The sequence below is a fragment of the Coniophora puteana genome (genome assembly GCF_000271625.1).
Source record: "Coniophora puteana RWD-64-598 SS2 unplaced genomic scaffold CONPUscaffold_12, whole genome shotgun sequence".
Classification (NCBI taxonomy): Eukaryota; Fungi; Basidiomycota; class Agaricomycetes; order Boletales; family Coniophoraceae; genus Coniophora; species Coniophora puteana.
In genome coordinates this window covers 1565388-1589692 of record NW_006913064.1, presented here as the reverse complement: position 1 = coordinate 1589692, position 24305 = coordinate 1565388, and the positions used below count along the sequence as shown (strand labels likewise).

The following is a 24305-nucleotide window of genomic DNA, read 5'->3' as shown; positions in this document are numbered from 1 at the left end:
GGCGGTAACGGATGCAACGGCGACTGCTGCTGTCACTGTATGCTCACGCCGTGCCTGTGCTTCGGCTGGGTCCTGCAGGTGGGTAACCGGTCATTTACGACTGTTAAAAGAACGATTAAGCTCAGCCTCGCATCGACGTTTACCAACAGATGAGCACGCGAACGGGGTTACGTGTGAGGCACAAGCTGGCTGGGACGCCGTTCAAGGACTGCATGGCGTCTTGCTTTTGTTCGCCGTGCGAGCAGACACAGAGCAGTCGGGAGCTTGCATCAGAGGAAAACTGGATGAGCAGGAGGACAGTCAGCATTTTATGAGGTGCGAGAGCTCGACGCTCATGACAGCTAGGGGGTTGGTTCACAAAGAAAAGTGGGTCCGTAAAGTGATGGGCCGGATTTCGGGATCGGGAATGGTTTGGAGTTAGTTTTACAGTGATCATCAATATTGCTATCTCATGACGGGGACATGTGCTCTGTATTCGTAGAAGGTCCAAATAAATTGTCTTCAAGTTGCCACATACACGGTAGGTAGTTGGGCAATAGTCATACACCCGCGTGCGGACTGACTCAGTAGTTTTCGACGAGACGCGTAATCGCTTCCTCTTCGCTACCTTGACCCATATGAGCGGCTAGGCACTTGAATACAAAATGTTGAGCATGTATAGTTAATAGCGCAAGAAGGCAACTGACCTTGTTCACAGCGAGATACGCCTCGACGGCTGGCGCACCAAGCACCTCCTTCATGCGCTGACTCGTCTCAAGCTTCGTAATCGCCTCTTCCCAACTCAACGCCATCCTGTCCGTGACCCCGTTCAGCGCCCTCTCGGCATCGTCCATCTCGCTCGGCGCCTTGTCCGCCGAACAGTCCTTTGCCTTGACCTCCTCGCCCGTGGCGACACCGTCCATGCCAGCGCCTATGACAGCTGCGAGTGCGTAGTACGGATTCGCCACGCCATCGATGCACTTGACCTCAAAGTTCCGCGACGAGGCCGAGTGAGCATTACACAACCGGATCGGAACCTCTTTGTTGTCAATTCCCCAGGCAACCCAAGTGCCGCCGGACCAAATACCATCGGCGACGCGGGCGTATGAGGCGGGGAGGGGAAGTGTGAAGACTGAAATGGCAGTGAGGTGCTTGAGGATCCCGGAGAGAAATTTGGCTTCGAGGGTGTTCAGGTAGGGAGAGGTGGTGGAAGCCGGCTGAGATGTTGAAGGTGTATGAACAGAGATGTGGGCGTGGCATGCGGTACCACCTACATGCAAACGAGGACGTCAATGAGGATAGGGTGATGAAATATGGAAAATTTATCGTACAGTTATCAGAATACACACGAGGGGCGAACGTCGCGCGGAGACCATGCTTGGATGCGACGTTGAAGATTACCTGGCGGGTGTTGATAAGAGCGTCGACGGCCTCCAGTGGTGGCAAAGGCCCGGTCACGACTTCGTACTGTCGTACGGTACATCAACCGACACGCACTCGTAGATGATGGCCCATTTACGTACCTGACCAGGAGCAGATTCGGAATGGTACATCTGGAGCTCAATACCCGACGCCTTTATGCACTTCGCGATTTCGTCCAAAACCTTTTGGCCGCTCGTACCCGCATTGAAGGCACTCGAGCTGCACCATCCGCTGTCATTGATGGCCTTCGCGGGGCTCGTCGATTCAAGGAGGATGAATTCCGATTCGAATCCTACGAGGAACTCGGCACCATGTTTCTCCTTCGATTCTCTGGAGGCGGTTCGATTAGATGATCTCTGCCAAGCAACAGGCTAGGATACGTACCTGGTAACGCGACGCAACAGCGTCCTGGGGCAATACGGAACTTCCACACTCTGACCACCCTCAACCTTGATGGGCACCTTCTCCTCAAAGAATCCATGAACGACCGCGTGCCCGTCCGCGTATGGACAAAGCCGAAGAGTAGCCAAGTCGACTGCGACGAGGTACTCGCCGATCCCAGTGTACCCAGGCGGGAGCTCACTCGAGACAGCGACAGGGGCGCCCGTCGTCATCGTCACTCCAGGTCTGGATGTCCCTAGGATCTTCTTGAAGTGCGAGAGGGGGAGGATGCGACAGCGAAGCGCGTTCCCGACGTCGGCCCATTGAACGCGGACGAACTCGATCTGGAGGGTGTCGAGGTCCTCGACAGACAAGGTGCCTGTTGATACGTTTTTGAGGGTATAATGGATGGTAGAGTCTGTGGATGTCATTGTTGAAAATGGGCGGAGAGATGACAGGAATGTGGACATGGAGGAGAGCATTGAGTAGTTGGCTCCAGGCGCAGACTAAAGCTTTATATATTGAACTTGAACGTGAGTTCCTGAGTTTACATCATTCTTCAAGTATCCCAGAGTTGAACAGCAGCATGAAAGTCCGCTACAAGGAGAATGTTTCCTTGATGCGGAGGATGGCATGGCGTGAACGGTGGGGGCGACAGCTTGCATGCACTGAAGCAGAGCTTGACATGGAACGTTCATTTTAAGGTTTCGTCTCCGAGTCCCACGGCCTCTTGAGTTCTATGTCATTGATGTCATCAGAAGTTGGACCTACTTGACTTGAAAGCGACCGCGACATGATACATCTAACACCGCACCTGAGCTATTTGTTCTACCGTGACATATTAGGGGGTTGGTGTATATTCTGAGTACGTGGGGTCGGCACATCTGATCCTTGGTCCGATTGCATCGGGCTTCAATTCGTCTCCACCGCAGTCCCTAACAGCACCACTGCATGTAGCCAAGTTACATTGAGGCATCAACATCAGAATCAAGATATCTCACATAGCCGCTGATTGTTTGCCGTTGAATGTCTGTCGTCTCATGTGTTATTATTCGTCGTCTAAAAAGGTCTGGACATGTTTGAATTTCTCATTCACGTTTAGTACTATCATCGATAGTAAAAGACGAAAGAGCCCATTATGAGCAGAGTAGTTTACGGCTGTATGATATGAGCGTTTCCTAACCTCATTTTGGGCGCTCGTTTGCGCTCAGTCGTTCAGCATACATCCTTATGGCTACACAGAAATCAATCAAGTAACAATGTCGACCCGATGATCATGGGCACGTCGCATCCCAGACCAGCCGTTACCTGATCGATCAAGGCAGTCACACGCAAAACCCGATTGAGGGCATCATCAGCATTCTTCAGCCCTTCTTAAATCTTCTGATGGTCCATGAAAGTGCGCCTTTCTTATAATGGGCAGCACGGCCGGGACATTGCCAGCCCTCTACACATCTGCATCAGCATCGGCAACTATCAACTTCACTCGTTTCTCACCCAATCCGTTGAAGGCGGGGTGAACACCCCTCGGAATATATATAGGTCACGGTGGCCATCTGGGGCGTATCTCGACACCCAGTTAGCCCGTTGTCCGTGGACCGTATCCTTGCAGGTAGTACTTCTTCAACATGTCTGCATCCATTTCACGTTCTTACCTCATGACTTCTCAGCGCCTATGAGCACGACATCCAGCCTAGTCACCACTCAGCAGGGCCTCAACCGAAGGCTTGTAGAGGTGCCATCGTTGCTCCGGTCCCCACACAAACATCTCCCCCCTCTTCCTACGTTAATCTCAGGCGTCTCACATCGATGGCTGGCCTATGTCATTCTGGTCTGCACCGCAAGCATGGGTCTGGCTTGCTTGGCCCTATCCATATATCTCGCTATTGTCATACCTGGCCCTGATCACCCGTTTGCTCCAGGATGGGATGCCGAGAGCGTCGCCTCACCAGAGATACTGAAGCTGGGCATTAGTGGCATTGTCACCCTCTGCGTCGAATCTCTCGGCTACATTCACGAAATCACGCTACGCTCAGCACTGCTCTCGGAGGATCGACTGCAGTTTAACACCAACGGTCGCCTGTTTACAGCTACAAAACGGCGTCGTTGGACGGGGCCAAATAGTGTTCTTAGCAATATATTCATGACAATTTGTCTTATGCTCTCGTTTACATCAGCTTCGGCTATCATTGCTACAGAATCCGCAGGAAATTCTAGTGGTAATACCTGGCAATTTGTCAGCGCCTGGGAGATCCCACTTTTTACCCTGGGTATTTGCATTCTGGCACAGACATCCGTTGTTCTATGCGGTTTGCGGACAATTCCGGTCGCAACGTGGAGCACAACAGCGCTTAGCGTGACCTCGGATCTAATCCGCTTACGCTATATTCGTCGCAATGCAGGTCGTTGTATGTGCGATATATCCGATGCGAGCATATCTGTAACTCCTCGAGCTCCTCTGCTGATCCAGCCGTCGGCCTGGCAGGCACGTCGGGATATTCGAAGAATCATACTCACCATGTGGCTCTTTACCCTTCTCTACGCTGCGTGGGGGGCTTGGTGGCTTGTGACCTCGACACACAGCCAAGACGAAGAATACTTCAAATGGAATTGGACATTTTTTGTGGGAGACAACACTCCGGGGACGTTATGGACTAGCTTTAAAAACGAACACTCAATCAGTACGCCGAAAGTATGGGCTATTTACTATGGTTTCAATCTCCTGCAGCAAGGCTTTCTGGCTATTGCTCTGCACCTTGCGGGAATCGTCGCGTGCACTCTGCAAGACGAGAGGTCATGGAGACAGGCTACCAATCCTGGCGGTGCTAGATCAAACATTAGTCCTGTAAAATCTGTTTTTTCCAGCCCTCTCAACGCTTTTGTGACCCTCACAAAGCCTCTCCTTCGTAAGCAGACACTCTCAATCTAGGCATGATGATACCGTGCTGATTTATGAATTCAAGACTGGATGTCAAGCCTGAGCAGTTTCGCGGATACAGGAATAAACTTCATAGACATGACCTGGTACCCAGTCCAGGTGTGTATTAAGTTTTCTTCCTAATGCTCCACATTTCATAACCTTATATGACGCCATTGTAGATGTTAAATCTTGTCTTCGTGCTCGCGGTCTTGATGACTATCCTCACCATTCTCGCAGTTCGTCGCCCTCGAGGGCCTCAACCTTCTGCATACGTACACATTCAGACACTTGCCAATCTCATCGACGAGTGGCCAGCTGAGGAAGATCGCCTGTATTGGGGAGATAAGGGCTACTATGAGCTTGAGGACGGTGACGACGTTTGCGCGCACTCATGGGAAATAGGGGAGAGGTGGCGGCATGCAGGGACGAGCTCGAAATTGTTGGGTTCAGTTCACCCTAATGCTCTATACGCGTGAGTTCTGGCTCAAAATGGGGCGTCTAGTGGTCCTTGAGCTTGAAAGTCCACCGTGGCATGTCAGGTGACTTCATTAATCAACTTAGTAGCGTATATTCTATAACCTACGTTGAGAGGCTAGAGGAGCCGGAAGGAGCTTGTTTGTGAAGAGTATTGAGCGTCATCATAGATAACACAAAGTATCCTTTTTCTCGCGATTTTCACTACTGAGAGATTTTATTTTTGTCGATTGTCGATAATACAGTATCATGCACTCAACGTCGACGGAAGCTGAGCTGGAAAGATGGCATAAACAACAAAGTCGACGGAAGAGGAAGAGAGGCAAACCATCCTGAAAAATGATACACATAGATCACCTTTCTCATCGTTCTCAGGCCTTTCAAAAGCTGGTCCGAGCTATCGTGCATTCAATAGGTCACATATAGAGACCATCCGGCTCACTTTGAAAACTTTAGGGCGACTGCACTGATAGAATTTGATGGACATTATCTTCTCTTGACAAGGTGCTGTTTAGGTAGGATAGCTTCCTCAAATCCTTGAGTTAGCCCCAAAGACAAAGATACTGGTCAGAAAAGCAAGAGAACTTACACATGACATTCCAGAGAAAACGCTTGATGTAGTTTGCAGAGTGGTGACCGGATGTAAGTAAGATGGAAGACATCGTACCGATGTGATCTTCCGTTGTGATCGCGATCAGGCTTTTCCCATAATATTTGAGTTGTTTCTCAAAATCCGATCTGCAAAACATCTTCCCCGATCACACTGACCCCGTGATGTGTGTTCTGATGTTATGTAGTTATATTTTCACGCAAGAACCCATTGATGGCCGCCCTTTACGTTTACCAGCGTTAAATACCACAAACGTTTCGTGCTCATCTCAACGCAAACCACCTTCGTTTCCACGCCATTTTGATCTAGGCTACTGCTTTTGTAATGAGCTCACGACCCGAAAGACAGTCAACGTCCGAGCTCAAGCTACGCCGACTTGTAGAATACAACCAACGGTTGAGAGAAGACCTCGCGCGACCGTGTATGAAAATCAGCGAGGCTTCAGCAAGGTAAATGATTTTAATTTTGCATGAGCATCACACGATGTTGACACCTGCCTGACTATATCTAGTCTCATCCGGTACTGCAAAAGTACACAGGATCACCTGGTGCGTGACCTAAAGTTTATTTATGGGTCGGGCCCCTGCCCGTATTTCGGTTGGCAGACTCATGTGTATCGACTTTTAGGTCCCTTCTGTGTGGGGTCCTGTGAAGGACGATCCTTATGCGCCGCATAATTCAGGACCCTTCCACAATTGCGGTTGCACCTTAATGTAATATCTATTGCTTGCCCTACTGTAGTTTTTCTACCTTAGGCTCGCGGTGGCGTGGGAAGTCGGAGCTTTAACGTATCTTCCGTAACCGTCTGTCCCCCCTATAGCTTCGGGGGGCCAAAGCGAGGGTGGACAGTTAGTACTTTCGTGCTCGCTCGGGCTTCAGAGTTTAGTTAGCCCTCAACACTGACAGCGAAGGCAATCATAATGGAAATTAAGGTGCCGTATACACTTTGACTAAGGCCCCGGCGGCGCTCTTAATAACATTCCTGACGTCAACACAAAGCTAACCAACCTCGAGCTTGATTAATTGTATTTTATATGCTGTAGGTAAACTCCTGACTCACGCCCTCGAGGTCCAGCGCTTATTATACTTCCACAGGCAACAGTTGTACAGGTGCGCCCGATGATTTAGTGTCAACATAAGGTCCATGTTCACCGTGTTCTCAGACTTTTATGCGCCACCAAAACTATAAGAGGTTGGGCATTGTAACATATTGGAAGATCTAACACTGAACTTTCGGGCCTTAGTGACACACGATGTATACGTTACATGGTAAAATAGGCTGCGATGAAGTTTGAATGGCGAGCTGACCTTGAAATTTACTGCTGAAGGTTCTCTATGTCTTGGTTCTTGAAACCGCCAACACGATATGCGACATGCTTATGGTGTACGAGCCTTTGATCCAGCGTTAGGGTAAGAATACTGTTGCCCTTGATTATTGAAAACTCACAACCATACATCCGCGCAGGCTCCGATGAAGCTCTCGAACTCTCCCCTTTGTGTAAGTAGCAATTGTTTTACCGAACGTTTGCAACTGAGTAAATACGTTTCAGTGCTAATTGCGGTTGGGTTCGCTTTAACAAACATTTACTCACGCATTGTTCAATTTACTCTTAGTATCTGGCTCCGATCGTGACTGTACGCGCACACTAAAAACTAAGTACAACAGTCATTCAAACCAGTTACACTGCAAAAATATATATACCTGATTTTCAGGTATGCACAAGGTACGTGGCATCTGATTTTGTTTAATCATACGTTCTTGACCTGATTTCAAAGTCATGTACGTCACCGTTGTGTACCTGATGTATAAAAATGATGTACTTTGACTTGAAATATAGAATCACATTGACTTACTCAGATCGTGATCATGAATGCAGGTCGCCGACATCAAGTGATAATCACTGCATTATAGCATGAGTTTCATTTGGTTTTCCAGCGTAGTGGCGTGTGAACTCTTACCTTTATGTGGCTGGGCGCGAGGACTTAGCGTGAGTAGCACGCATCCAGACATCCATCCACCACCACGATTTCCTGCAGTCCTCAAATATGTCCAGATCATCGAAAGGGTCGGTGGGAAGCTGGCGGGCTCAGATATCGACGAATGTGAGTCTTTCCCTCTCCCATCTCCCTTCGCTCCGCATCCCTCTAGTTCTTGGCTAATAAAGTCCAGGTTTAATTCTCGACAAAACGATCACGGTCAACTCACCAAAGTGGATTGAGAATGCGAACATTCTGGTCGCCAGCACAATGGAGCAGCGCCCTGGACTCTCTTTGCCCGTTGCGCGGTGCTGACGGGGTTGTTAGCCATGGATGAAAGTGGATGGGACGAGCAAGTTGGTTGAGTGTGAGCAGGTGGAGAAGGTATGTCTCCAAAATTTCTCTTCTATCTGTTTACACCGACCCTTTCATATCCCTTGCCAGCTGCTAGCTACTCTTTCGTTCTTTCCCCGTACCATCCTGTCTATCTATCCATCACTCTTACCTCTTGACAACTGCTCGCCCGCACTCCATACCACCCAGGACAAAAGGCATGAAAGCCAAGGTGGATTGCACTGTTATGTCTGTAGAGAACGCTGCGCTCCCGCACGGCTCCGGGACCGCGTGCTCGGCGCGGAGGGCTTTGTGCTCGTCGACACGGGCGGAACACTGCACGGGTACAGCAGCAATGTCACACGGGTGCGCTATACTTATACACATCCTCGCTGGCTCTTCCCCACGCTGACGTCCTCTGCAGACCTTTGCGCTCCCCGATAGCACGATTCCCCAAACCAACATCAACCTCTGGCACACTGCACACTGCACAGAGGATTGCACTCGCGACCGCGCACGAGGCTACATGCTCGCTGCCGCCCGAGCCATCCATTGAGTCCTCCAGTGCAGGCTGCGTCACACGCGGAGCTCGGCTTCGTCCGCAGCGGCTCTCGGCAACGGTTACTCTGATACTGACACTGGCCCCTCTCGTGCACCGCTCGTGGGTGAGCACGCTGCTCAGAGCGACTGAACCCACAAACAAAGATCGGGTAGAACAGCTCATGTCCAGTAGCTACATATTTCGCTGTGTAGTACATTAATAGAATTGATTTTATTGTGATTTTCGTGTGTTGGCGTCGTGTGATAACTGTTCTGTTTTTCCATGAAAATCAATTACTATGCATGTGGTCTCGTTTTTTTCACCAAAAGAATCAGGTACATGTAAGGTGATTCGGACAATGGAATCGTACAAAAATGTACATGATTCATTTTCGGGCAAGGACCTGATTGTCATGACAGAATTCCATTGATACTATATACCTAATGAATGATAATCGCAGATTTTGCACACGATTTGTGCTCATGATATTCAGGTATGTCCGGGTTCACAGTGTTAACTCTCAGATATTCATCTCAACGCCTGTGCAAGTATTTTTTTGCGTAGCGTGTCACGATCGTATGCAAATCCTATATCGTTCCCCCAATCATCGGCACTCCGCTCCGTACGATACCTTGTTTTATGCATGTCCTTTGCTCGGCCCACACGTGGGTGTTGTGCATGTGAATAGGTGGTGGAATTTCGACCACTGTTTGCTTGGTTTACTTCAAACAGTTTGCAGAATTCCATCAATTTATAGGAGCAGTGCTTACATGGCAGGTGTCGACGGCTGTGGCAGACGTCCTAATTACAGTGTCTCTGGCGTGGAAGCTGGTATTTTAATCTTAATCCCCATATTTCCTCCCGTGATTTCTAAAATTCTGCTCTTGACAGTACCAAAACAAGACCGGGGTTCCTACCACCGACGATATGGTCAACAGAATAATCCGCCCTGAGTCTTTTTCTATCCCGGGTATACCAATGCGAGAATAACGATCTTCAAATAATGGTCTAGACTGGGTTTATAACCGCAGATTCTGCGATCACAGACGTATCTTTATTCGTAGGACTCGGAAGCAAAGTACGTCCACTCCATCATTTCATGATCTGCCGAATTCCATACTTATGAGGCTTCTTCAGACAACTGTGTAATCCCGTTCAGAATATTGACACAAAAACGCACCACGTCAGGACTTTCTCTCATCTTGTGCCCAGGCTAGGGAAACGGCTCAAGTGAGTCCTAAGCATATCTCATCTCCGACAAGCGCCGCTCACCGTGCCTCTACATAGGGTGTTTATGATATCGAGTTGGAAACACCGGCGGATCAACTGACCAGAGCAAATCTTGCCCCGAGGCATTATGTCAGGGCGCAAGTCTCGGTGATGCGGAGGCCGGCGGGCACACGTCCTCTGGTGTAGAAGTGACTCAGCTACTGCGGTGGAGCAATTCACCAGCTCACCTCCCGTCAAAATATGATCTTTGACGCACATCGAAACTCAAAAGAAATTTTAATAACCTTGTAGAATGGCACGATGGTCGTCGTATAACGGATTGCATATATATGTATGCAACACAGTTGGAATGGGGTGTCATATAACTTGCAGTTATGTCGGATTTTATGGCCCATTCTTTTGGTTTTTCCTATACATCCAGACACTTGTTTCGACTAGTTTATTCAGATTCTCTGCAGACACTTAGACCTTCTATGTAACGCGAGAAGTTGCAGGCTAGCGCTAGTATAACCGACGCGACTCGCTCAAATTAAGCCGTAGCTTACCTCTCTTACCCACACCTCAATCAGACTCGACTAGATACACGCTCGGCGTGCTAGACTATACACGTTCTTGTCGGTTAGTGTGAGCCCGACATAGAGACGAGCCCACGCGATCTTTACACATGGAAGGGCCAATGCACTTGATGTGCATGCTCTAGCGCCTATGGAGGGAAAGGACGAGCGGAACGGAAAGTGCCCTGTCGTAACGAGAAAGGATACGAATGTCACATTTCGCACAGCGGCATTCCTTTTGCATGGTTCGGACGTTCGCAGAAACCAAGGTGGTATAAAAACAACGGACAGAAGAGTCCATTATAGCACATTGAATTATTAACTGAGTACGAAAACTAGGCGGAACAGGTCGCACACGAAATCATATGTCAAGTAATACTACGAAAGCTATGTTGACCAGCGAAATGAAGAGTCCATAAATGCAGGCGATATTAGTGCTGCGTTTTTGGCGAAATGCATGCAAATAAAGTAAAGGTATGGTCCAAGAGATTCCCCAACTTCTCACATCATCTGCTGACCGAAAGACATACCGTCCGACTTGAAATCGAAGGAAAGGAACGCCGGGCCGGCGAGAGTGACATTATCGCTGGTCATCGAGTCGCTCGAGGTCGCGACGGCGTACACGACGCCCATGAGACCGTCGGGAATGGTGACCTGGCCGTTCTGCACGGGGACGATGGTCGTGTTCATCCCGCTGATGAAGCCCACGTACATTCCGTTGGCGCTGCTCGCGTCCGAGCCGTTGAACGAGACAGTGGTAGCCTGGCCGGCGGTCATGTCCGTGCCGAAGGTAAGGGCGGGGAACGCCTTGACGGGCAGCGCCGGGTTCGAGGACGGACACGACGTGATGATGGACGTCGCGAGGGTGTAGATCTGGTTGAGGTCGAGCGGGGTGTCGAAGGCGCCGTTCCACGGGTTGGCCTTGAGGACGGCGGAATTGACCCACGCGGAGTGGCGAGCCTCGACAGCGAGGATGGCGGCAGCGGCGGTGAGCGTCCCACCCGAGAGGTACTGGGCAGCACCGGAGTACGCGGAGGTGCCGACGTTCTCGAGCAGGTAGGAGACCTGGGCGAAGGACTTGGCGTCTGTCACGGGGCTATATGGCCAGGTGCGTTAATTACTTGTATTGACGGAGGGAAAGGCGGAGGAGCTTACAAGTTGTAGTCGCAGGCCTGGGTGGCGTCCTCGCCGAGAGCACCAGTGAGGAACTGGACGTGGGTAGCCTCATGCTGGGCAATCTCGGAGAAGCGACCGGCAGCGAAACCGGGGAGGCCAGCGTCGATGAAGGACTGCTGGGTGAAGTTGTTGATACCCTCAGCGTAGAAGGCGTTCTCAAGGTGCTCGAGCGTCAAGGCATAGTTCAGAATGTCGGTCACTGCAAGAGCTTGTTAGTGGGCCTGTGGGAGAAGTGCAGACGGATGAGAACTGACCTGTGGGAGCAGCACGCTTCTCAGCGGGGAGGGCAACAGCAACAGCGGCGAGGCAGAGGGAGGTGAAAGTGGCGGAGAACATCATGTCTGAGTAAGGCGAGTATGAATGAAAGCGCGTCTGGATAGAACTGGGCCTGGGGAGGTCAGGGTAAGAAATGGGCGCCTTTTATACGTGTTGAAGCTGGTGCGGGTCTCAAAACGAATACCTTGCAAAAGTCCAGCTCCGGAATGAGAAGATTGACAAACGACCACCCGTTGGATCAGCTGCGAGCTTCGAAGCGGGTGCGATCGAGAATTGCCTTGTCGACTTGCCGAGAAGCGCACATCCATCAAGGAATAATTCCGAGACTCATCTCCATCGCTTTCTCGGATTCAGCATATTCCAAGTTGCTCACGAGTCCTTGCTTTCGAGGCCAATTATTCGGAACTTTGAGTTACTATCCGGACTTCAGCACTCACATGTTCTGAAAAGGCCTTTTCCATGCACCATTGGAGTAAGACAGTGGCGCAATGGGTCTGAATAAACAAGCTAGGTTTACGTCATTATTAAACCAAGACACATCTTCGGTGCCAGTAGAAACGACATGGCAGAGATGTCAAGTCCAAAATGGGTCAAACGTACGACAGCTCTGTGAAAGATCCATTCATATTGAAGACATGCAGTCCCAGTTCGACCACCGCCCCAATATTCCTCCGCCTCGTCTTTCTGATGGGAAGAACTGGAAGAGTCGCAGAATCGGATGTCCTCACGAACAAATGAGAGACAGGTTGATCAATTGACGATCGAAACCTAGTGCCCTGGCCATAAAAGCCGCGTTCGTAAGGGTTCCTGCAGCATCTACTGAAAGAGTTGAAAATGCTGAAACCGTTGTGGCACGACGGACCCTAGACTGTTGAACAAGTCTACAGAGCCTTATATCCATTTTGTCGAATTTCCAAGATCTACTTGGCTCGGCGTAAACATACTAAACAAACTCGAGACTACGTTCAATTCAGCACATGTTCGAGTCACGAATGTCAAATGAATGCCTACCGCTTGTGGGACCTACTCAAAAGAAACCTGATGTGCCGAGCAGCCCGACGGAAGGCAAGAGATGGGATGTCAGTATGCCCCCCGAGTTGCCCGAGGTCGCGAACATTCCGCTAGACGCCTGCAGGAATGACTTTGCCCGAAGCAGAAAGAGATGATCACAACAGAGACCGACGCGGGGGACGATCGAGCGATGATCGAATCATGGCCTCAGGCATGTCGCAGCGGGAGGATCTGCTCCAACGGAAGGCCAAGGCACGACCGAAAATATGTCGCGTGCTCATCCTAGCGCAGGGCCGCACCACGGGGAGTGGTTCAATATTTCAATGTCATCATATCTGCTGTAATGATTGGGTAGCAAAGATGTCGGTCGTTCGCGGCCCACTGCGCTTTTCCACACTTGCCTGCTCTACGTCGGCTCTGTTCGTCCCCCCTCGGTTCTTGTGTCCGCACACTCAAGACAGAAGAGGTTCTCCTAGAACGCTTGAATCTCCGCACACCGCAGCGTCCAGAGTTCGCCTAACGCCCGCCTGCCGAGGTAGCCAAGATCACTCTGGTCAAAAGCCTACCGTGAAATGAGATATGTTTCAGTTACTCTGGTTCCGTTGTCGTTTCATGGTAAGACGGGACTACGAATATGATGTTCGGGATTGCAGCATCGCCAAGCGCGCCCTCAAGAAAGTCGATATGGGTGACGACCTGGGAGAGATTACCTGCGGCAAGGTCGTAGAGACTACTGTTTTCGAAGGCACCCTGGTGGTAGAGCGCGTTCTCCCGAGGTCTCAAGGCCAGCGCATCGTCCAGGATGTCGACGAACATGATACGCACCTTACTCGGGGTAGTTGACTACGCGTCTTGGAACGGAAGCGGCCCTCGCCACTGTGACTGACAACGCGCTGCAGCGAAGGTACGCGCCGTCGAGTCTCACTTCGATCGAAGAGCCAATAACGAGCTAAGCACAGGCTTCATCGCGGATAACAAAGGAAACCCCGCACGCAAAAGTATTAGCACGTTGAGTTGAGTGGAGGCAGCTTTTACCGTACGATAACGGGACAGAGACGACAGCGTGTTTCGTGCGGCCACCACGCTGATAAGCAAAGCCTACGATGAGTGAAGCGTCGAAGCTCTGAGATTCTGATGAGACATAGGGTTATCCGCAACCAAGAAAAGAGCACCCTTGGAGACACCAAGATAGAAGCGCATTCGGGTCACTGCGTACACTGCGCAGTGTGAGACATTGAGCAAGACACCGTGCCGGTTGCTGAGTGGTTGCTATTTGAGATCGTGAGTCGCTCAGGGTCACGAGCCAGTGTGAACAGCTGTTAAGCTCGTATGAATGTTGGATGGTCGGTCCGGGGAGGTGTAAACAACGGTGCACATATGACGAGGCATCGGGACCTCTTGATTCTAAGAACGTGCCCGATGGACACGCAAGAGGGCCGAAACCTGGCGAAGCCTATACAGCTTATCCGTCGCAACGAGGAGATCAATCTGATGGAAGGTAGGTCTGCGAAAGCTATATAGGCGAGTGTGGATGGGAGGCATACGTGGGCGAGAAGATAGGTATCGGTTCCGCTCCGATCAGGCGTCGAGGTCGCGAGGCTTTTGCGTCGACGGTGGCGATCATCCCGAAGTGCCAACGCCTTAAAACAGCGTACCTGATCAACACGCTGCAGTCAGCTCACTCGTCGACATCCCCCGTATCTATCATCCACCGCCCACCGTATATTCGCTCGTCGTTGACCATGGGACCCGCTCCATGCTCAGGTGAACAGCACACGGGCGCAGTGGCAGTCCGCATCTGGGAAAACAATGGAGTCATCAGTTTTGGTGTGTTGATCAGCCACAGCGGTGGGAAAGTTACATAATCAATGTGGCACTGGCAGCGAATGAGGCCCGTGCGGACGACTCCCCATCGCCAGCCAACGCCGTCAGCCCCCCACCCACCCCCGTCCCCTCCCTCTCCCCCTTCCCTCTGCCCGCCCACGCCGACGACGACGATGCCTGCACCCCCACAGTTCCCCCAACAGGCCCAACAGCCCTCGTATCCCGCTCTTTACCTCTACCCGCTCAACGACACCTTCGTCCCCAAGCACATCTGTCTCGCCGGCGGCCAGCGCATCAAGATAGGCCGTCAAACCAACGCCAAGAGTGTCCCCGGAGAGCGTAACGGCTACTTTGACTCGAAGGTGCTCAGCAGACAACACGCCGAGGTCTGGGAAGAGGCAAACAAGGTGAGTCGCCCGGTGTGAACTTTCTTGCGGGCCGCGGGCTGAGGGCACCCTTCCCTTAGATATTCATCAAGGACGTCAAAAGCTCAAATGGGACCTTTATCAATGGTGAACGGCTCAGCCCGGAGAGCGTCGAGTCAGAACCATTCGAGCTCAAAAGCGACGATATTGTGGTGCGTTGTCCTTTTTTCCTCGCCGCATATACCCGCCGCTCACTGCCTCGTTGTTCACTGCCCGCCCGCCCCTCTCTCGCACGTGTCTACTTCGCATGGCCCGCAACATCATTCTTGCATCCGTAGGAATTCGGTATCGACATTATAGGCGAGGACAACAAGACGGTGCTGCACCACAAGGTCGCCGCCCGCATCGTCTGCGTCCTTACAGAGGAGGATGTCCAGATTGCTGCGCGGGTCGAGCAAATGCACGCCTCTTCCTCGAACTCCAACACTTCACCTTCCGCCACCTCCCCATCTCACATGATGCCGCAGCAAAACAACTTCTCCTTCCAGCAGCAAGGCCAGCCGCAGCGTCGACCAACACTCCAGAACCCCGCTCTCGGTGGCATGGGCGGCATGGCGAACATGCGGCCACCCGGCAAGGGCGGTCTCACCTTCGACCATATCCTCAGTCGGCTGCAGGGTGAGCTCCAGAAAAGCCGCGATACTGGCACGGAACTGCACTCCCTTTCGAACGCCATGAGCGACGTTCGCGATACCCTCGGTGGGCAGCTCGTAAGTCGATTTCATTTTGGCCTCGTGTACGGAGCGGCTGGCTGATCAGATTTTTTTCGCGCGTACAGCCCCCCAATCTCCCTCACTACCCCTCATCCCTGCCCCCCGTCCGTGCTCCTCAAGAACAATCTGCCCATAGCTCCGAGTCAGGCGAACCTGCCCCCGACAGCACCTCCTCGTCAGGTCTCGCCGAGCTTCGGTCGGAGCTCTGCGAGACGCAGTCCTCCCTCGCCAGTTACGTTACCAAAGTCAGTGCGCTCGAAGACGTCCTCGCAGAGCACGAAGCCATCAAGACCGAGATGTCGTCCCTCCGTGATCTCATGGAGGAGCGGAAACGGGATATGGTTACGAAACAGGAGGACGAGCAAGAAGAGCATGACGAGGAAGACTTTGACGACGCGGCGAGCATATCCACCATCATTCCGCACGAGCTCGAGCGCGTCGAGGAGGAGGACGAGGAAGGTGCCAGCGGCGCGCACGAGGCAGAGGAGACGGATGACGACCGTCGACGACGACGAGAGGAGCTTGGTCGCCCTCGCACGCCGGAACCGGGTAGTCTCGGCATGCTGTCAGAGGACTCGTCAGCGTCCGGCGAGACTCGCCGACGGTCGAACACTGGTCCCTCGTCGAAGGCCATCGACGATCTCATGGAGCGCCTGACGGCTCTATCAACGAAGCTCGAGAGCGCCATCGAGGTCAACTCGGAGCTGCGGGCCCAGCATGCCAGCGCCCAGACCACCATCCAGCAACTTGAGAGCAAGGTCGGCAGCCTCGAGGCGCTCGTCGTCAACACGCAAGAACGGGTGCGGATGCAAGAGGAAGAGCGCGAACGTGAGCGCGAGGCAGCTGCCAAGGCTCCCCCTCCTGAACCCGAGCCGAAGGAGGAGAGTGAGCGCGAGTCGCTCACTGCGCTCATCTCCGAGTGGAAGAAGACGGTCGAAGGCCAGTGGAGCACCGTGCGCGAAGAGTGGACTGCCGAACGCGATCGCCTGGCCAAGGCCCGCGACGAGTGGGAGGGCAAGATTAGGACGCTCGAGAGCGGGCTCGAGTTGCGCATCTCCTCGTCAATCGCAACCCAGGTTTCGAGTCACCTGCAGAACGGCCATTTTTTACCCCACGGTGACATCAAGATCGGCCTGAACGGGACCCACGGTGGTGGTCTCGTCACTCCCCCTAGTCCGGTCAGCGTCGCGAGCAATGGTCCGCGCAGCAAGGGCCGGAAACGCCGTGGTCGTGCGGGCGGGACCGGATCGCGCTCGACGTCGCAGTCGCCGGCAAGATCCCTCTCGCCTGTCTCCCCCATGGACCTCGGGAACGAGCGGACGCTCAACGGCATCAATGTTGAGGGCCTCGCTGGCAAGAAGGGTCTTCGTAGACGACGAGGCTCCCACTCACGGTCAAGGTCGCGCTCGGTGTCGCCGTCGATCGACGAGAACGAGAACGAGGATAGCGAGGCGGAGATGGGTATCGGCCCGATAGACTCAAACCCGAAGATGCGGTATCCGTTCACGCCTGATCCTAGCATTGGCGACTCGTCGTCGTCCGGGTCGGCGGCGCCGAAGGAGAAGGATGAGCTCGAGCTCGAAGACTCGATGACGTCAAGTGCGGTCGTCGAGGCTGGCCGGAAGGGTTACGTCTCCGACGGGGTTCGTTATTTGTTATCTCATGATGTACGAAGTATTGACGCGCTGGTTTTACAGCAAATACGAACAGCGATGAGCCTCTTCGTCGTCGGCGTCGCGACGGCCGTTGTGCTATGGCGTGTTAAACCGGACTCACTTAATTAGTGTTCTGGTGCGACGCGCGGTGCCTCCCCTATGCAGTTTTCTCTCTTCTCAGCATCTTTCGTTCGGCATTCGGCGAGGGGGTGAGACCCTCGATAATACAGCACATCAGTAATCGCGGATCGGACTTCGGCACAAATTCTCTATCGTCCAGCATCCGGTTGCCTCCACTCATCCTCCTCCATCGATTCATTCATCCTTGATTGTTCTCGCCTCCGCTCGCGGCGCACGCAACGCTCCTTCACCCACTCTCGCCCACCCCCCTCCGCCGCGTGCGCTCGCCACTCCTTCCTGTCGCCCCCACCCTATGCCTCGACATGCTGTTCGCGCAGCAGCCTCATGACCTCACGATAATCACGACGACTACCCACTATCAATTATAACACAAGTTCAAGTTCTCGCAGTTGCAGTCGAATCTTCAGTTATTCGCCATGTGCCGTTGTCGTTTGCCGCCCCGCTCGCGTCTTCGTCCGTTGTCCGTATCGTCTTTATCGTCTCATTGTCTATTGGCTCGTCGCCTAGTCAGTTCAGTACGCCATTATCTCTTGTCGCCTCGTCTTGCCTTGCCCCGCCAAATCCTCGTATTCATATGCACGTTCTCGCACCAGCTTATTTTCTTCCTTGGCAGAACTCTAAACTCGACAAGTTTCGTCGACGCATGTCTCTAGCTATTAGCTCTCGCTCTCGATACAGATTTCCCACTTTCTAATTTATATGATTCTTCGCTCGTGTCAGACGTACAACTCTTGGATTCACGCGGTTCCGCTTTCGTAGTTTTTTCGGTTGGTTTTTGGATGGGCGATGCGTATCCGGTATGACCGTGGCGCGGGGGTCCAGAGCGGTGTTTGGATCGAGGGCATCGGACTGCCTCTTTTGAAGAGAGCTTGTGGGGTGGATAGGGGGCGAACAGAGTACGAAGGATCAAGATGAACGCGAAGATGGAGACAACATGTAAGGCGCAGCGACGCGGTCGAGCAGGTGCAGAAAGCCAGAGCAAGACGAGAGGAGAGGATGTGAAGGAAGGTGATTCACTTTAGATTAGATTATCTGTTTAATGCGCGAGGTTTGGATCCGGAGGTTGGTGCATACACGTATACGTATGAGTACGATACGATAGACGCTGTAGCGTAGCTATAGCCACACACGGAGGAGGTGTTGTCGGAGGTGTCGGAGGCGTAAAGAGCTTGAAGCTTGACGCATAGTACATATTACCCATTCGTTCGTATGTTTTGGTATGGATTTCGCAATAAGATTATTTGATTTCTTCATGGCGGTGTGGTAGGAATTGCCGGTGATGTCGATGATGGCTGTGACCTGGTGTTTTCGCGCGTGGCTGCCGCAATCGGTTCTGCTTGCGTCCGCTTCCTGTGTCAACCACAGCACAAGGCCGCCTATGCTGCCACTTACTTCCGTGGCGGAATGTTGTAAAAGGCTCAAGTTGAGTTCAAGTAGCTTTATGTATGGGCGTCCCTTAGGTTATCACGACAACAAACCGAGTCGAACCGTACGTACACGTTTGGCTGATTGAACATGTAAGCGGAAGGCGTCAGTCGACTGGATTCAGCTTGCTGTGATCAGATAAAACGCATGGATGCTGAGCATAGCACAGCTTTCTCACAAGCGGGCAAACTTCGAACCCATACTCGTGTATCGGCCTATTATTGCCTATACATCGCAGTGCTATTGCGAAGCTTCCGATGTGCCTTCAAGGCCTTATTCGTTGATAAACCAAGACGAGCGCTAGCAACGTGGAGGCCGGGAGCCTGTCGGCCGATTCAGCGATGGAAGGGCCGGATGCTGTCATCAAGCGCTGAACGCTGAGTGCTGGCGTACTGTATAAGTATTACCAAAGTATTACGGACTCGTAGCGTGTAACCTCATGCGAACACACTGTCTCTCAAGGTCTCAACACTATCATAACTGGCAAATTCTATCACATAGATCCGCTCGCCAGAGAAGAATAGCCCCTCGACGGTAAGTTAAACAGCACCATTGGAAGCTGCTATAGTGGACATACTGGAAATGCATTAGTTGTGCTTCGCAATTTACTATTGTTTTATTGGGAAACGCTACAACTTATAATGTTTCGCGCCAGTGCATTTCCAGTATGTCTTCTACGTTGTCTTGATACATAAACTCACCAACGATGGTGTAGGTGTAGATTGTTTCCCGCACTTTCTTCTTTCAAGCTGTGAGGGTTGCACGCAGAAAATGCCGGTATTAGTTGTACTTCAGTTAACCTGATTCACAGAAACTCGATCGTGAAACTGAAATCAAGATGCACGAGCTCCTTACACGTATCAACCAACTCCTCGGACAACATGTCCATAATCAAGTGCCGAAGCGCCTGATATACATCCCAGAGAGACGACTTGTCGACCGCAGCTTCGTCATGGCACACTCGCGCGATAGAATATACAAAACCTACATGGGGCGGTCGATCAAGGTGACCGAAGGGTCTCTGGAGCAGGAAATCCGTCAAAAAGTGGCGTACGCGATGCTCTCGCATAGATGGGGGCGGAAGGAGCCGACGTACTCCGAGTACACGAGGCTCTGGGAAGAAACCGAGTTCAGGATGGAGAAACGGGCAAGGGATCCGGGGTATGTCAAGTTATGGAGCTTTCTCAATGGGGCGTCCGCGAGGGGAATGGAATTCGCGTGGGCGGACACGTGCTGCATCGACAAAAGTAGCAGCGCCGAGCTCGACGAAGCGATCCGCTCAATGTTCCGCTGGTATCGAAATTCGGCGCTATGCATCGTACACCTTGCGGAGACGCGCTCAGTGAATGACTTCCATCAAGATCGATGGTTTAGAAGAGGGTGGACGTTGCAGGAGTTGCTTGCGCCGCCAAAGATTAAGTTCATGGACCAAGAGTGGAACACACTGGCAAGAGGGGAAAACGACAAGAAGTAAGTCTCCCAAGCCATTTTACGCTACTACATTAATGTCACATTATACGACACTTCAGAGATGAGACAACTCTTTACAGTGTGAACAAAGCAACTGGAATCCCCGTAGAAACCTTGAGTGGGGCCTTTGAACCACGGACGGACAAGTTCAGCGAGAAAATGTCCTGGGCTTCGCGTCGGAGTACCACACGTGCAGAAGATTCCGCGTATTCGTTGATGGGTATGCTGAATGTTAGCATCCAGACAGCCTACGGAGAAGGCGGCCCCCGTGCGTTCCGCCGCCTCCTCGACGCCGTCGTGCACAAAGCCGAAGATCCCTCCGTGATGTACTTTCGCAACTTACATCTCCCCGAATCACCGGCCGATTACCTCCCAAAATCATACACAGTCAGCAGTGCATGGAGCATCAAAGAGCCACTCAACTACAGCCTCGACCTGCGCATGGGCCGACGCGGGCTCAAGGTGAAGGCGCTCGTACTACCCGTCAAGCGTGGGTACCTGTACCCGAACGCACGTTGTCCAGCGCTGAACAACGCGTTCGTGACCCTCTCCGCGCCGCCGAACAAGTCTGGGTACTTCGTGGACCACAGGTACGCACTCGGCATCGTGAACTACTTCCGCATCGAGGGCACGTCGAGGGTCGTTCTGCCGAGGAGAGTCATCGCGTACCTCCTCGGTTCACCTCCGGACCGCAGGGATGAGCTGTGGCACGCAGAGGGGTGGCAAGGAGACGTGGACCTGATGTGCCATGGACGCCTTGAAGAGAGATGGAGTGTTTTGAGGCAACTGTTTGAGATCGAGATTCCTGGGCGTCCGACGAAGATGGACAAGCTGAATGACAAGCCTAAGTATTCCAGGAAGGCTAAGCGCCCCAAAGAAGGTGGTAAGGCAGAAAAAAACTGGGGGTCAAAGGCTTGGGAGGAGACGGGCCCGGGGTATTTCTTCTTGGACGAGGAAAACGTGGGTGCAGAGTACCATAACCTATATATACGACCAAGAGACTACTGAACATAACTGTCCCTTTGATGTTAGTTTCAAAAGGGTTACATGCCCATATGAACAGATGCCACCTTTCGCGCAACGTTTAGTAGATAACGACAACGTCCAGTGAGATAGCCATTCTAGGAGTGGTGAAGCCGGATGTGACGATCACAGCATGTTAGAAAAGTTGAATTGAGCGAGCATGCAATCAGCGAACACGTGGTACGAGCTCACAGTAGTCGTACGAAACACAGGCTGAAACTACAATCACGTAGTGGTCTATACTTGCCCGGGTATGCTTCTGAGCTGTCGCCATTCGCTAACAAACCAGGGCGAGCGCTAGAAACGTGGGTTCTGAGAACTTCGCAGAGATCTCTATATAGGCGAAGCATCGGAAGCTGAAATCAAGCGCTGGGCGTTGATATCTGAGAACCAAGCATCTGTGTGCCATATGGCTTTTATCAGAGGATAGTATTCGAGCTTGTGTATATGTAACACAAGCTGTGACGCGTACCGTAGCCTGCGCATTCGTCGTGAACGCCCATTCACAAGAGAACAAGACGTACCTAGGAGCACGGGGTGGATCACTTAAGTAGCCCGAATCAAGAATGCTGGTGTGTCTAGCGGTTGTCTCAGGACCGAAGTCTGTAAATAAGCACACCTCGATCCTGACGATATATTTAGCTGCATCAGACTCCGAGCGCTCGTACCAGTACATAAATCGAGTGTAGGCGAGGTCCAGGCCTGAATCGTTCACCAAGTTGTCCTGGTCTAGGGCGGAAGGTCACGCACACGAAGAATCGGTGGTGTGCCTGTCTGAGCCGATCTAATCTTGGCCCTGTGGTGAGATTACCTGGACGCCATCTTCTGTGGTTAACCTCCGCATGTAAGTCTCAGACCATCGCCTGCATTCTCTGAGAAGCCATATGCTCACTGATTTTACAATGTGAATAGACACATCACCAGATTACAAACTCGGAACTGAGATGCATAAACTCCTTGCGCGTATCGACCAACTCGTTGGCCAGTACATCCACAACGAAGTCCCAGCGCGTCTCATATACGTACCCGAGCGGCGGCTCGTGAACCGCAGCTTTATCATGCACCACGCGCGGGAGCGAATGCACGAAGCCTACTCTGGGACGACGAACAAGGTGTCCGAGGTATCTCTGGAGCAGGAGGTGCGGCGGACGGTAGGGTACGCCGTGCTCTCGCATCGATGGGGGAAGAGGGAGCCGACGTACGCCGACTACACGAGGCTCTGGGAGGAGTCCAAGTCCGGAGATGGGTCCGGCCCGGAGGTCGACCGACGCGTGGCGGAGCCGGGGTACATGAAGCTGTGGAATTTCTTGGAGGAGACGTCTGCGAGGGGTATGCAGTTCGCGTGGGCGGACACGTGCTGCATTGACAAGAGCAGCAGTACGGAGCTCGACGAGGCGATCCGCTCGATGTTTCGTTGGTATCGGAACTCGGCGTTGTGCATCGTGCATCTCGCTCAGACACGTTCGGTCAAGGATATGGCACAAGACGCATGGTTTACGAGGGGGTGGACGTTGCAAGAGTTGCTTGCGCCGCCGAAGACCAAGTTCATGGATCACGAATGGAAGCCACTGGTAAAGGGAGAAAACGATAAAGAGTGCGTTTGCTGATCTACCTGGAGTTCTAACCATTCAACTCACGCCGGATAACAACGTAGGGACCATGATATTCTTCAAAGTGTCAGCAAAGCGACTGGAATCGGCACAGAGACCTTGAGTAAATCCTTCGAACCACGAACAGAGAAGTTCAGCGAGAAAATGTCCTGGGCATCTCGCCGCAGTACCACCCGAGCCGAAGATGCCGCATATTCACTGATGGGTATGCTGAACGTCAGCTTCCAGACAGCCTACGGCGAAGGCGGCCCCCGCGCCTTCCGCCGCCTCCTCGACGCCGTCGTGCGCAAGGCCGAAGATCCCTCCGTGATGTACTTCCGCAACCTCCACCTCCCCGAGTCGCCCGCGGACTACCTCCCCAAATCGCAGACGGGCAGCAGCGCATGGAGCATCAAGGAGCCGCTCAACTACAGTCTCGACATGCGCATGGGCCGACGCGGGCTCAAGGTGAAAGCGCTTGTACTGCCTGTCAAGCGCGGGTACCTCTACCCGAATGCGCGTTGCCCAGGACTGAACAACGCATTTGTCACCATCTCCGCGCCACCCAGTAAGTCGGGCTACTTCGTGGACCTCAAGTACGCACTCGGGGTGGTGAGCTACTTCCAGATCGAGGGCACGTCGAGGATCGTGCTCCCCAGTAAGGTTATCGCGTACCTCCTCGGCTCGTACCCAGATCACAGAGACGGTATGAGGCACGTCGAGGGGTGGCAGGATGGGGTGGACCTGATGAGCCACAGTGCGCGTCTCGAGGAGAAGTGGAGCATTTTCCGAGGGCTATCTGAGATCGAGATTCCCGGCTGTCCGACGAAGCCAGACAGGTGCAAAGAAAACCGGTTCAAGGACGGCGGCAAGGCACAGATGGATCGGGGTATGGGGTTTTGGGAGGATACGGGTTCAAAGTGGTATATCTTGGATGAACGGAAGGTGGGAGCAGAGTACCATAACCTTTATATACGTCCGAGAGATTCTTGAACGAGTGCCACCACCTCCATCGAACGCGGTTTGTGCCGAATCAGACAAACTCTTTTTCGATGTTCGTAGGCCCATAAGGATCGAGGTGGGAGTCCGGGTGCCTAGTGAGGCGTCGACGGTGAACAATAGGTGCTTGAGCTTTACCCCTGAACCAGGAGGTACT

General features: G+C 52.5%; 6 protein-coding genes across 6 annotated transcripts; 3 read left to right on the top strand and 3 right to left on the bottom strand.

Annotated features, from left to right (window-relative positions):
- Positions 1 to 12: 12 nt before the first annotated feature.
- CONPUDRAFT_110073 (glutamine synthetase guanido kinase) lies at positions 13 to 2167 on the bottom strand. The gene is made up of 6 exons (XM_007774640.1): positions 1786 to 2167; positions 1503 to 1731; positions 1311 to 1446; positions 687 to 1249; positions 150 to 632; positions 13 to 78 (listed from the first exon to the last, which is right to left on the bottom strand). Exons 1-5 carry the CDS (start codon positions 2013 to 2015, stop codon positions 564 to 566), a joined length of 1227 nt encoding a protein of 408 aa, XP_007772830.1. The 5' UTR covers positions 2016 to 2167; the 3' UTR covers positions 13 to 78; positions 150 to 563.
- Positions 2168 to 3410: 1243 nt separating this feature from the next.
- CONPUDRAFT_146397 (uncharacterized protein) lies at positions 3411 to 8652 on the top strand (the record flags this gene model as incomplete). Its single annotated transcript, XM_007774639.1, has 15 exons — positions 3411 to 3429; positions 3453 to 4688; positions 4746 to 4819; positions 4882 to 5174; positions 5798 to 5818; positions 5974 to 6235; positions 6298 to 6334; positions 6856 to 6896; positions 7252 to 7284; positions 7401 to 7421; positions 7728 to 7774; positions 7841 to 7889; positions 7957 to 8147; positions 8208 to 8462; positions 8521 to 8652. 13 exons carry the CDS (start codon positions 3411 to 3413, stop codon positions 7960 to 7962), a joined length of 2139 nt encoding a protein of 712 aa, XP_007772829.1. The 3' UTR covers positions 7963 to 8147; positions 8208 to 8462; positions 8521 to 8652.
- Positions 8653 to 9388: 736 nt separating this feature from the next.
- On the bottom strand, positions 9389 to 11936 carry CONPUDRAFT_92561 (uncharacterized protein; the record flags this gene model as incomplete). Its single annotated transcript, XM_007774638.1, has 4 exons — positions 9389 to 9402; positions 10952 to 11517; positions 11577 to 11796; positions 11852 to 11936. 4 exons carry the CDS (start codon positions 11934 to 11936, stop codon positions 9389 to 9391), a joined length of 885 nt encoding a protein of 294 aa, XP_007772828.1.
- Positions 11937 to 13356: 1420 nt separating this feature from the next.
- Positions 13357 to 14254, bottom strand: CONPUDRAFT_168382 (uncharacterized protein; the record flags this gene model as incomplete). Its single annotated transcript, XM_007774637.1, has 2 exons — positions 13515 to 14254; positions 13357 to 13446 (listed from the first exon to the last, which is right to left on the bottom strand). The coding sequence occupies exons 1-2, from the start codon at positions 13698 to 13700 to the stop codon at positions 13357 to 13359; spliced, it is 276 nt and encodes a 91-aa protein (XP_007772827.1). The 5' UTR covers positions 13701 to 14254.
- A 569-nt stretch (positions 14255 to 14823) lies between these two features.
- Positions 14824 to 18872, top strand: CONPUDRAFT_139331 (uncharacterized protein). Its single transcript, XM_007774636.1, has 5 exons — positions 14824 to 15115; positions 15175 to 15285; positions 15412 to 15843; positions 15912 to 17489; positions 17544 to 18872. The coding sequence occupies exons 1-5, from the start codon at positions 14882 to 14884 to the stop codon at positions 17628 to 17630; spliced, it is 2442 nt and encodes an 813-aa protein (XP_007772826.1). The 5' UTR covers positions 14824 to 14881; the 3' UTR covers positions 17631 to 18872.
- Positions 18873 to 20055: 1183 nt separating this feature from the next.
- On the top strand, positions 20056 to 23482 carry CONPUDRAFT_62943 (uncharacterized protein; the record flags this gene model as incomplete). The annotated part of the gene is made up of 2 exons (XM_007774216.1): positions 20056 to 20537; positions 23215 to 23482. Coding segments are annotated over 2 exons (750 nt in total), but the record flags the coding sequence as incomplete, so codon positions are not given.
- Between the last annotated feature and the right edge of the window lie 823 nt (positions 23483 to 24305).